General features: G+C 42.7%; 2 protein-coding genes across 12 annotated transcripts in view; one reads left to right on the forward strand and one right to left on the reverse strand.

The window, feature by feature from the left end:
* Nucleotides 1-2,595, reverse strand: part of LOC311630207 (uncharacterized protein) — a gene marked incomplete at both ends in the record, with an annotated part of 14,762 nt that extends 12,167 nt beyond the window's left edge. The window contains 4 exon segments of the mRNA XM_084899092.1: nucleotides 843-1,008; nucleotides 1,236-1,431; nucleotides 1,434-1,570; nucleotides 2,555-2,595. Coding sequence (XP_084755218.1) covers nucleotides 843-1,008; nucleotides 1,236-1,431; nucleotides 1,434-1,570; nucleotides 2,555-2,595 — 540 coding nt within the window.
* The window catches only part of DENND1A (DENN domain containing 1A), a 439,483-nt gene that overhangs the window by 301,160 nt on the left and 125,006 nt on the right, over nucleotides 1-13,317 (forward strand). For all 11 annotated transcript variants that reach the window (XM_084899946.1, XM_084899951.1, XM_084899945.1 and 8 more), the window contains one exon: nucleotides 4,584-4,709. In XM_084899946.1, coding sequence (XP_084756072.1) covers nucleotides 4,584-4,709 — 126 coding nt within the window. The remainder of the gene's footprint in view (nucleotides 1-4,583; nucleotides 4,710-13,317) is intronic.

Here is a 13,317-nt window from a genome sequence, read left to right on the forward strand (position 1 = left end):
GCCTCCAAACAGAGATGGGGTGACCACCCTCTCGGTGCATGCTCCTGTCCTTCTGATTTATCAGAGGAGAAGGTCAGTCCTGCCTACACTCTATTGACTGTCCAAGCATATGGTTTGCCCCCACAACAACACAGGATTATTTCCCCTATATGCAGTAAACACTTACTGATGGCCTACCATGTGCTAAGTACTGTGTTCCGTGTGTCCTTTTGGCTTATACATGAATATTCATAGCAGCACTATGTATTAACTAATCCCCTGCTGGCCTGATCACCCCTAACTGCCCTCCCCTGCCAACCTGACTAACTGCCCTCACCGGCCTGCCTGATTGCCCTAACTGCTCTCCCCTGCCGGCCTGATCGCCCCTAACCGACTCTGCCTCGTCCCCTGCCACCATGGCTTTGTCCAGAGGAGGACTGGATGACTGGAAGATGTTCAGTCAACCCCGTCTATAGCATATTACCCTTTTCTTAGTATAAATGAGCATTATGCTTAGTGAAAAAAAGCTACTCACAAAAGATTACATACATAACTGTACATACATAAATAAGATTGCATTTATATGAACTGTCCAGAGTAGGCAGGCAAATCCATACAGACAGAAAGTGGATTAGCAGCTACCTTGAGCGAGGATGGGGAAGGAGGATTGGTGGGGAATAAGAAGTGACTAGCAATGAGTCTTCTTTTTGGGGTGATGAATATGTTCTGGAATTAGATAATAGTGATTGTTGTACAACCTTGTCACTAAAAAACCCACTGAACTGTATACTTTAAATGAATTAATTTTAAGGTATATAAGATAATATTTTTTCTTTTTGACAGTAGTTCTCATGTATCAGTACTTTTATTGTTATATAGATAAAAATTATAGTAAAAACAAACAACTGTAAACAAAATGTAGCCCCCTCCATTTCCATGGTCAGAACACTGCATTGAAGTAAACCAAGTTTATATTCCACCGTCAAGTGTGATTCCTCCGTTAGTGCACTTTGTGATGGGTCATTAAGAGTATTTCAGCCCAGTTATGATGGCTCAGTGATTGAGCATGAAACTATGAACCAGGAGGTCACAGTTCCATTCCTGGTCAGGACACATGCCTGGGTTTTGGGCTCAGTCCCCAGTGGAGAGTATGCAGGAGGCAGCTGATCAATGATTCTCTCTCATCATTGATGTTTCTGTCTCTCTTTCCCTCTCCCTTCCTCTCTGAAATCGGTAAAAATATATTTTAAAAAGGAATATTTTCAAATCCAATGGTCTCATCATTACCCCTCAAATTATCCAGTGAGAGGTGTGAGCGTGGAAGAAGTGGAAGACACTGGACCTGTAGCAGTGCCTTGTATCTCATTTGCAATTTTAGTGGAGCAACCAGACCCTGAATGTTTCTCAATATGGGAAATTTCATTTTATCTTGGTTGAGTTGGAAATTTTTGCTGATAATTCAAGAGAATGAGTGGGCAAAAGCTCATTTTTCACACAAGGAAAACCTTTTTGAAGATCATGACTTTCAAAAGGTCCATTTGCTGAAAGTTCAGTAACTGGAATACTGTCCTTCAGCCGAGATGAAGGTCCTCTGCATCTTCAGAGGCCTCTCAGCTCTGTTACTATAAGATTTATCTTAACAAGCTAATAAAATTCCTTATCAGAAACTTAGTAATAAGAAATAATGTTCATAGAACATTTCTAAAGGTATATATTGTCCATCTTAGATCAGTTATTCTTAATGGTTTTTGTTTTAGTTTTTGTTTGTGTAGGATTCTGAGGAAAGCTATGGAATCTATGCCTCCTAAAATGATCATCACTCCTTCATATTAAAAATTTATAGATGATTCATGGACCACCTGAATCTAATTTTCTATTTTATTCGTAATTTTATCCTTAAATAATGTTAAGCCATTAGATAGTCCTTTATCTAAGCTCCTGATTCCTGAAATGTACCCATGAAATGTCACCCACATGCTTAAAAACAGTCATTAGCTTTATATTTCTCACAAGATAAAGGAAGAAATTCCTTGGTGTTCTCACAGGCTCCTCTGACTCCTGCTCTCACCTCATTCTATGCCATACTCCCCCTCATTCTCTCCACTGAAGCACAGCCCTTTCTGTTCTCTGGACTCCTCACTACAGGGTCTTTGCAAATGCTATTCCTCATGTCTGGTACACTGTTTCTTCCTCCCTTAGCCAAGATGACTTCTTCAGCTGATCCTTCAGGTCTCAGTTCAAGCCTGTCTCCCTCCAGAAAGCTTTCCTTGACCTCCTTGGTGAGCTGTCAGAGGCTCATTACAGTAGCAATGTCATAGTATTGGTGTTTCCCTCACGAGAGTATAAGTTTTAATGAGGGCAGAGCTTATATCTAGTTTTGTTTACCATTGTATCCTCAACTCCTAACACGATTCTAGGTTCTGAGAAAATAATGAATATTTGTTGAATGAATGAATGACTCGAGGCTACCACATTGCACAATTCTAGGGACACCTTTCACATGGAACACGGTGTGAATGATGTGCCCAGCAGTTGTGCAATCCTGAGATGAATGAAGAACATTTTAGAAACAAACCCGGAAGCTTGATGCTGTCTGATGTTGAGGGCAACAGGCATCACGTCATGGTCATTCCTACTTTGGGAACTCATGGGAAGAATCTCATTTAGTTCTCACTTTCGGGAAAATCTGTGTACAGCTTGGTAACTAGTTGATTTGTAATACATGAATGGACCCAAGAATCTCACTACTCCTTATGTATTCCTTTTTGCTTTGACCACTTAGGAGGCTCTTAAGTCAAAAGTTCATTTCTAGCCATTATGTAAGACCTTATGGCTTATCTTTACGTATTAAGTCTATTCCTGGCTACTTTTCCCATTGCTATGGCTTTCTTGTCTATTTTATTTTAGCATGTGAGTGCTTATCTATAATTTGCTACTATTCCTTTAGAGCAGCGGTTGCCAACCTTTCAGACCTCACATACCACCAGTGGTCTATGGACCACCAGTTGGCGTCTGCTGCTTTAGAGTATCAGGTGTGAGCTATATGATCCTATATATAATAATAAAGAGCTAATATGCAAATGGTCATTGTGCTCTTGCACTGGGGCAGGGGGACCTGAGGCTGTGCCCCTTACCCTGGTGTCGGGCCCTGGGACTCTGGGTCTCACAGCACACCCCAGATTCTGACAGGAGGAAGATTTTCATATACATTTTACTAATTTTCTTTCATCTCTGACACTTCTATTATAGAGAAAGGGCAAACAGCAATATTCCCAAAATTCTAATTCCCCTTTAATGTGCATGAATTTCATACACCAGGCCACTAGTAACATATATTTATTTATTGTACACTAGTGACCCAGTGCACAGATTTGTGCACATTGAAAGGAAATTAATTAGAGGTGGCCAGTGGGGACTGGGTGAGATGGGCCAGACATACCCTAGAGCCAACCTCCTGCGGTCCCTCCTCAGCATCTGCAGAAGGAGCAAGGTCTCTCCAGCAGGTGGGGGCCCTCAGCCTGGCCTGTGGGGATCGGGCCGAAACTGGCTCTCTGACATTCCCTGAGGGGTCCCAGAGTGTGAGAGGGTATTCTGCAAAGTTGCTGTGGTACAGGGTGTGGAACACAAATGCAGGTGTGCAGTAAACCAGAGTCGGCCCCCGCAAGAACATAACTCATGGCTTAAGGTGGAATGGCCAAGCCCACGAGGAATCAGGCTCCCTCCTCTCTGGTTTCGGGGTTAATCACCTAAGAACTACTGCTTCCAAGTCGCTGCAGCTCAGCACCTCCTGTGTTGAGTGTCTGCCCCCTGTGGTCAGTGCACATCATCGGATACTTAGCGTATTAGCCTTTTATATAGACAGATAGATAGATAATATATTAAGTATTAAAAATCACTTATTCTAATATTTGTTAGTAATGTGAAAAGGGAATGGAATTGGAACTGAAAATCTTTGTGTAATTCGGGGTCAGCTGAACAGGCTGCCATTCATATTCCAACTTAGCCACTTCTTAGGTTTGTTCCCAGGCATGTGATTGACCGTCTCTGAGACTGTTTCATCCTTATAAGATGGGAACACTAATTTATTCTTTACAGGATTACTGAAATAAATTAGAAAAAAAAAATTTTTAAATATATTTTATTGATTTTTCACAGAGAGGAAGAGAGAAGGATAGAGAGTTAGAAACGTCGATGAGGGAGAATCATCGACCAGCTGCCTCTTGTACACCCCCTACTGGGGATGTGCCCGCAACCAAGGTACATGCCCTTGTCCGGAATTGAACCCGGGACCTTTCAGTCTGCAAGCCGACACTCTATCCACTGAGCCAAACCGGTGCCGGCATAAATTAGAAATTTAATGTGAAGCACTTACTTGGCTCATTGTAACTGCTTAAAAAATGGTTTTGTTTGTGTTTTCATTAGATATGCTATAATAAAAGCAACATTCATTTAATGTAAAAAACCTGCCCCACCACTGAATGCATTTTTGTTCTCCCAACAGCCAAAGTATCAAGTCGATTCCAGCCAGGGATTTTCTAGAGCTCTTACTCAGAGATCCTCCTCCAGACCTGCCCTCAACTTGTCTCCTTTCTCTTGGTCACCAGATCTCTTCACTGAAGAGCCGGCTAAAGAAGGTCTCCACCACCACTGGCGACGGTGTGGCCAGGGCCTTCCTCAAGGCCCAGGCTGCTTTCTTCGGCAGCTACCGGAACGCTCTGAAAATTGAGCCAGTGAGTAACTTGTTGGCATGTTATAAACCCATGTTTGGTCAAGGCTAAGAAACATACCCAGGGACCATGAGAAACCTGCAATTCGCCTGGTTGTTGAATTCACCACAAAGAGGTTGTGCATCTGTATTGAGGGGGCGGGAGAACAGGGAGCATCCCTACCTCGTAGCACAAGGAAGCCTCTCGGCCATGAGTGAAGCACACTAACTGCTCCAGTGAATGTAAAGATCCCTCTGTTAACTACAGTGCCCGGCTCTCACTGCGGATTCACAGTAAGACTGAGACAGCAATAATCATCTCCATTTTACCAGTATAGAAACTAAGGCTCAGAGAAGAGATGTGACTTGCTAAGCAGTGGAGGTGCCAGTTAGTCCCACAGCTGTGATTTCCCACTGCCTCACTGACATGAGTTGACTGGGTCAAAGGATGGAGTACACTGAAGGCCTTTGATATACAAGGTGAGGGAGAAAGATGGTGGCCAGAGCAGGTGGTGGTGGACGGGAGCCGCCTCTAAGGCAGATTGCCAGGCGGATCTGAGCAGCAGCCAGCAGTGGAGAACAGGCCAAAGTGGAGGGCTTTATGGGGGGTGGGGGGTGGCTTCCCACTGGGCCAGTGGGTGCAGTCCTGAGACTCAGGTCACTGCACAATCCCAGAGATTTGGTTTTTAAACATGAAACATGATGGACTCAACTGTGCTCACTGGTGCCTCTCTTCAGGGCCAGGGGAATGATTCCAAAAGGACTCTCCTGAGGGTCAGGAAGTGAGCTCAAAGGGTGTGCAGTGCCAGCCACGACTCCTACCTGCTCAGCAGCCTTCCCCAAGGCCAGAGCTTGCTTAGTTCATCTCTCAGTTGTTTCAGTAATTCCCCTCCACTGCCCTTTACTATCCATTTCACAGATGGGAGATAGAGGCTCAGATTGTGGGTGACTTTTGGTAAGTAGGAGAGCTAGGGGACAGACTTGGGCCATCCTGACTCCAAAACTCGGGTTCTTTCCACCACACCAGAGGCCGGCAAACTCATTAGTCCACAGAGCCAAATATCAACAGTACAACGATTGAAATTTCTTTGGAGAGACAAATTTTTTTAAACTTAAACCTCTTCTAACACCACTTCTTCAAAATAGACTCACCCAAGCCTTGGTATTTTGTGGAAGAGCCACACTTAAGGGGCCAAAGAGCCACATGTGGCTCACAAGCCGCAGTTTGCCGACCACGGCACCATACCCTCTCACCTGTCTTTGTTCTGGTTTGCTCATGTTCCACTTTTATAACTCTTTCTTTCTGTGCTCCCAGCACTGGGCATGGGTCATGGCACAGTGCAGGCATCAGTGAGTATATTTGGGAACAGTGGATGGAAAGACATAAAGGCACAGGAAAGCTTCTGGGCTGGGGGCTGGCGCTGGGTCTCGCTCAGTGTGTGTGCATTGCATCCTGCCCTCTCTGTAGGCTTTCGGTGGCTGCTGCCGGCAGAGGAGAGAGTGTCTGCAAATCGCAGGGCATGTGACCCATTTCTCAGTCACCCGAAGAATATAAGGTGCAAAGCCCAAGATATTTAACAATATCGGCCAAGCCAACTTGTTCATCTCCACTTAAATGACAGAAGCACAAGCAGCCAGGCAGCTCCATTCGGAAAACCCCCCTTTATCCATGTCAAGCGCAGCCAGGCTGCAGCTCATTTATTTAGGCCTTTCTTGCTCTCTGACACGCCTCCTAGCAGTTGCCAGGCAACTCTGGGAGTAGCAGTGTGTGTTAGGGATTAACTAGTTAGGGCTGGGGTCCTTTTTGGCAAGAAGGGGATAAAAGACAAATGATTTTAATTGCTAAGCCAAGGATCCTTTCTCAGCTTGGTGGAAGATTGCAACTTGTGGAGGATGTGGGCAGCAGTGTGGTTCTTGAATTCGCCTTGGAAGTTCCTCTTTCTCCCGCCTATGCAGAACAAATGAATTTTAACAAGAATCTTACTTTTACTTCTCCTTTGGTTAAAACTATGCCATCATGAAATCTGAATATGACTAGCCCGCTGCCCTCTCTTTGAAGACATTTCATAGCGCAGTAGCCTTAGTTTTAAAGAACTTTCAAAAATAGACTGTGTCTTCTAATTTCATTCCTTTTTCCGTTCAGTTTCTCATTTCATAGCTCGTGCTACCTGAATTCATCTTAAGATAGTGCCTGTGAAAGTGTATGTTCCCTTGTTTGTCCGCTGCAGATCCCTGGTAAGGTTAGGTCAGAAGGCAAAACGGATGGCTGTTGGTACTTTAAGATGCGTCCTGTTCTGTGCCAGCCTCTGGGAAGGCCAGTATAGATGGAACATCTGTGATTGTTTATTCAACAAGCTCGTGTGGAGCTCTCTGGACCAACCTGCTGGCTGGGCACCCCCAGGATGCGCGGAGCACAGCCCCTGGCCACAGAGGTGAATGCTGGGCTGGGGGCAGTCGACAGCCAGCCAGGGTGTCTGTGAAGGAGGCTGGGCAGGCAGCAGCCAGCTCCTCCAGTCCAGCTTGTTCCTTTCATCCCCAGAGGCCTGGCTTCCAGCTTCAGCTGTGGGTCTGCTGGCATCACCTTCCTTACAGCCCCTGATTGTGCACATGATTCTGCTGAGTCATATTTATCCACCTAAAATCCCTGGAAGACAGAGAAGTTAAGATAAAAGCAGATTGATAGCCTGGCTTTCAAGCATGAATGGGCAAAGCTGTGTTGGAGCAGGTCAGAAAACACCATGTATATCTGTCTCCTGAATGAGTAACATCATTGAGCTCATGATTTAAAACACACACACACACACACAAAATTATCTGTGATTTTAGTATAATAAGCAATAGGAAAATATTTGTAAACTAGAAGAATTAAAATAGCGCTATAGTCACATGGAACTAACAAAAGTACCTCAATTAACTTTTGTATATTCTCTTTAATTATTTTTCATTTGCATAGTGTTTATATAGCTGCTATCAAATTTAAGTTAAAAGTTCTTTTCTCCTCATTTAACATGACATTTGCATTTTTACATAGCTACAGACTGTTTTATCAAGTACAGCTACCATAATGGCTATAACCACTTTCTCATGTTGGACATTCAGATTATTTCCAATATCTGGGCATTATAATTACTATTCCACTAAACATCTTTATGAATAAAGCTTTGAAATCTTCTATTTGGAAGCCTTCTGAGTAGAGAAATACAAGTCTGCCAGCAGGAGCCTGACTGTGGGTGCCAACTCATCACAACCTGGGAGGGAAGCAAATTTTCTTTGACTCGGCCTCGGAGCAGCTCAAAAAATGGAAAGAATGAAGGGCCTTTCGTGGGGCGCGCTCCCTGCCCTCCACCTAGGCCAGCAGAGGGTTCCCAGGACATCGTGAGGGACATACTCATTTACCTGTGCCTCCATCTGGTGCTAAAGGGAAAAACGGTTTGAGGAATCTTAAAACAATAGGTTCTGGTGCGTGTGCCTCCACACAGTCTGGGAAGGGCAAAGCTGGGACTTGAGTCTACATCTGTCCTGAAGCCCAGACTTTTTGGTCTTTTTAATTGTAGTAAAAGATGTGTAACATAAAATTTGCCATCTTCCTCATTGTTAAGGATATAATTCAGGGGCATTCATTACATTCACAACCCTATATGACAGAAGCTCTATATCCTTAAGCATTTCCCCTCCCCCAGCCCTCCAATCAACTTTCCATCTCTATGAATTTGCCTATTTTAGATGTTTCATATAAGTGGAATTATACCATATTTGTCCTTTTGTGTCTGGCTTTCACACTGTAGCATGGGTCAGAATTTCATCCCCTTTTAAGTCTGAATAATATTCTAACCTTATGGATATACCACATTTTGTTTATCCATTCATCTGTTGTTGGATGTGGGCTGTTTCCACCTTTTAACTATTGAGAATAATGCTGCTGTGAACATTCCTGTACATGTATCTGTTTGAGGGCCTGTTTTCACTTCTTTTGGTATATACCTCTAAGTGGAATTGCTGGGCCATACAGTAATTTCATGTTTAACTTTTTGAAGAACCACTGAATTGTTTTTCACACAAAGCCCATGCTGTTTTTAAGTGATCAGTAGTGTGTTTGTGAAGCATGGCTATTTACCTATTAAGCTCTGTAGGAAAAGTTTGTGAAAGACTTTCTTATTTTCTAGTTTATTTTATTCAAGCAGACAGGGAATTAAAGCCCAAACCTACAGGCCTAGCTAGCAGACGCATTGACAGCAGGAATGGGCTAGAGAAGGGACCATTTTTTTCATGTTAGTATTCATCCCAAGTCAAGATCATGTCCTGGAAAGGAAGCAGGGGTAAGGGGAGGTGCTTTCAAAACTGAGACTTAGGGGACCCATAGCTTTGTGGCTCTTAAATGGCTAAGGAGGCCACCAGGTGTGATGGAAAGAGTATGGTCTGTGGATTCACTTGGTTTTTAATACTGGCTCTTATCATCGACCAGAAGATGACCTTAAAGTCACTTGATCTCTCTAACCCTCAATTTTGCATCCCTCAAATGGAATTATTGCCAACCTTGTAGGACTATTGAGAAAAATAACAACAGTATGTGTAAAACTCAGCACAATGTTTTTCTTGATATCAACTAAATGATAGTGACAATTCCTGGAAGACAAGAAGGTAGGTAAAGGAGGAAGAAGAGGAGACTGAGCCCACCACGTCCTGGAATAGTGGTGGCCATACTTGTCAGCAAACGCCAGACTCCCTGAAACTATTCAAAAAACAATTAAATTCTGGCCTGTTTGTTCCTATCCTTTACTGTGAGAGTTTGGCTTCTATCTCAAGAGATACAAAAAAGATTTGTAAGAAATCACATATTATTCCTTTCAATATTTATTTGATATTTATTTATTCATGTATTGCTCACTAGCACTTACAGGCTAGAGGAGGTGGTAGGTTCCAAGAGTTTAAAATTAAGAAATGCATTAGAATCAGTTTTAAAAATGCACAAGAGAAAATATCATTGAATCTTTTTTTTCTATTTCATCAAAACATTTTTTAAAAATATATTTTATTGATTTTTTTACAGAGAGAAAGGGAGAGAGTTACAGACTAGAGAGTTAGAAACATCGATGAGAGAGAGTCATCGATCAGCTGCCTCTTGCACGCCCCCCACCGGGGATGTGCCTGCAACCAAGGTACATGCCCTTGACCGAAATCAAACCCGGGACCTTTCAGTCTGCATGCCGATGCTCTATCCACTGAACCAAACCGGTTTCAGCTCATCAAAACATTTTTGCCTATTGGGATAAGAGGACCATTGTTTGATATTGGCACCAAATCTCCACTGTCCACCTCACCGGGACACTGATGTCGCTCAGGAACACAGTTTGAGAGTCCCGGCACCTTGGAGCTGCACAATGAATGATGGCTGAACTGAGAGCCATTGTTTTAGAAGTAGACAACCATAAAAAGTAGGTCCTTAAGTGAGAGATGAGAATTGGCAGAAAATACACTTAAACAGGATGATCAAGCTCCACAAAATGATTTCAAAGAGCATCACTAAATATGATGAAAATTAAATTCTCCTATGTTCTAAAATACTTGAAAAATAGAACACAGTTCGTGTATCTTAGACTATCCAGAAGGAATTCTGGTTTTAAATTCTAAGAGTTTTTAAAAATCTCATTTAATAATCTGGCTGCTTTCCTACTTCGATTCCAGAGGGTGGAACCATTTTTTGTACTCCTTGGTATCCTTGACATAGTCAAACATTAGTAGGTGCTCGTTAAGCGTGTATTAAATGAATGGATGAACAAATGAATGATACGTGTTTTCCCATGCTATGCATCAGAAAGACTGGTGGTCACATTTCAGTGTTGCACAATATCGATGCTTAGTTTTTGAAAAAGCATCCACAGCTTCATCTCAGAGCACAAGAGTAATCTGGCACAAACACCAAGCGTGAATGTATAAATGTCAAACAAAGGCACAAAAGGCAGCTGCATGGTAGCCAGTTAGGATCTGAAGAGGATCGCCCTCTGTGAAATCACCGGTAAATATTCTGTGCTAGTTAGGAAAGTACAACAGGCAAGTACATTAATGGAGTAAGCTGATCCCGTTGTGGCTGTTTAAATTCTGTATCTTTGTGGAAGCTGTAGCAAAGAGAAATGGTTGCTGTTTCTGGTGTTTTAAGTCACTGATATCACTTTGGGCCTTCTACTTTTTCAGTGAGACTCTGAAAAGGAAACCTTTCTGATCCATTTTCAAGCAATGAATACATGTTCACGTGATGACTTCCTGTACCTGTGAACCTCTTTAACAGGATTTTGCCTTATTCTTTCTTATACTCCAGCCATAGTAGAGGCGCAGGAACAGAAGTGGAGTGAGTGCTGGGTTTGTTCCATGGAGGACATTATGGAACTCATGATGATTAGAGGATACAATTATAAATTTCCTTCCCTCTACTCCCCATTGAGCTTGCATCCACACTGATTTTTTTATGGGGTGTGTATACATTCTCAGAAATATACAGCTACATCACATTCAGTTGTGTGCTCCCCTCACAAAGCAATGGAATCTTGCTCTAGAAAGGGGTGGAGTGTGGTGATTACTCATGTATCCTGGGGGCAGAACTGATAAATAGAAAGTGCTCAATAATTACCTGTGGAGTGACTGAATTGATAATAGTTCTTAGTTATAATGTCTTTAATTGTTTGGAAGCTGAAACACAGCTTTGTTAAATAAATCAATAAGACTGGAAGTCATAAGGAAAAGAAAATAATATGAGGCATTTATTATATGCTAGACTCTACATATATCCCGTTATTTGGTGTTTATAGTCCTCTTATGTAGAGCGTAGTGTAGCCCCATTTTACTGATGGGAAACCAAGGTGAAGAACAGTTATGTTACTTTTTAAGAAGTGGCAGAGCCAGGATTCGAACCTTCCATCTGTTCGATTCTAGCAACCATGCCCTTTCCTCTGACCACTTGCCACAATGGTCCATATTGTATGCAGTTTCAGGGCATTTCAGAAGAAAACTCAGCTGGTTTCCTCTTAGGAGTCAATGTCTCTAATCTGTGCAAATGTTTCCTGTCTTGAAAAATGCAGGTTAAACTAACACCATTTATAAACTATTTTGCAAAGGGGAAATGTCAACATTTTAGATATCTTTTTTAAAACATCCCTTTAATAGATCACTTTAATTGCTTAATATTTTGTTAAAGTTTTTGACATTTATGGTGATAATTGGATGAAAAGTAAACCACTTGCCCGTGCAGCCCTCCCTCCTCTTTTCCTGGGCTGACACCTAGTGGCGAACTTTCTCACCGCAGTGTTAATCCTGGCGCTGAACTTTCTTCAGCGTAGTTTTTAAATTGATTTTAGGATTTTTTTAATCAGCTTAACAATAACCCACAACCTTCGGACCAACTGATTTTAGGATTTTTTTAAAAACCCAGTTATTATTTTTTTAAAAACCCAGTCAGCATAATAAAAATAGCTACAGTAATATAAGGTTAATTTATTTGGGATTATCATAACAATGGAACTTTTATTTGATTTAACAAATTTTAAGTCAATTATAATCAAGCTTTGATAACAGAAAATGAAACAAGTATTTAAAATCCTGGGATATTTGTATCCCCACAAACCTGACCTCAGAACCCCTGGGCTGTGGGCACTGGCTTGCACACACTGACAAGTAAGATTCCATCACTGTTCTTAAGGACAGTGCGAGGCTGAGGCGGAAAGCAAGCAGAGTTGCCCCGAGATGTGGTAACTGCCAGAGCATAGTGCTGTCCAGGCATTGACATCCAAAGGCAGAAGGGATCACTTCCGCCCGGGGCCCAGGGAAGCTTCCAGGGAAGGATGAACCTGGGATGGCACCTTGTGGGAAAGTAGCATTTTCCCAGGAGCGTGCACAGGCAAGGGGCGTTGAAACTACGTGACCTTGTCGGAGCTGTGGCCAGGGCACAGAGAGAGAAAAGGAGTGTGTCCAAGGAGGAAGCGGAGAAGGGGTGGGCTCCCGGCCAGGAAAGACCTAGAAGACCACAAAATGGTTTCAGCACCAATTCCAGAAAACAGCATTTCTAGAACAATGTTCCTTGATATAGTAGATCCACATGATGTTATGTTTTCTGCACACATGAAATTTGGGATTGTCATATAGTGCATACTGTAACTTTTCTCTTAGATATTTAAATGCATATTATTGAAGCCTTGCTATAAAGAATCTAGCTAACGTGGTTTAAAAAGCATTTTTCAAAAGCCTGTTCTCCCCAGAATACCTATTAACATTCCATGCATCTCCTACTCCTCCCCACAGTTTGGGAAATGCTGCAGTAGCTAAATGAATTTTTCTTGCTCCAAGGCCATGGAATTAGGATACCAACTGTGTTCATTTTACCCATCTCAAAGCTATGAACCTTGGAAAAGAAAAGCCTGTCTCTTTTCCAAAGCATTTCTTATCTGGCCAGACAGGTTTGTGGCCAACAGGTGGTCTTGAGACATAGAGCCCAGCCACCACGTAGCTGTCTCAGCCCAGGACCACAGGCTGCCTGCCACATGGTCCCCTTGGTCCAACAGCTTGATCAGTGTATCAATCAGGAGATAAGGAGGACAACAGAAACCCCTTCAGGTGTTTCCAAGAGAGAAAATAATTCAGGGAAATGG

This window comes from Pipistrellus hanaki (genome assembly GCF_964339955.1).
Source record: "Pipistrellus hanaki genome assembly, chromosome: 11".
Classification (NCBI taxonomy): domain Eukaryota; kingdom Metazoa; phylum Chordata; class Mammalia; order Chiroptera; family Vespertilionidae; genus Pipistrellus; species Pipistrellus hanaki.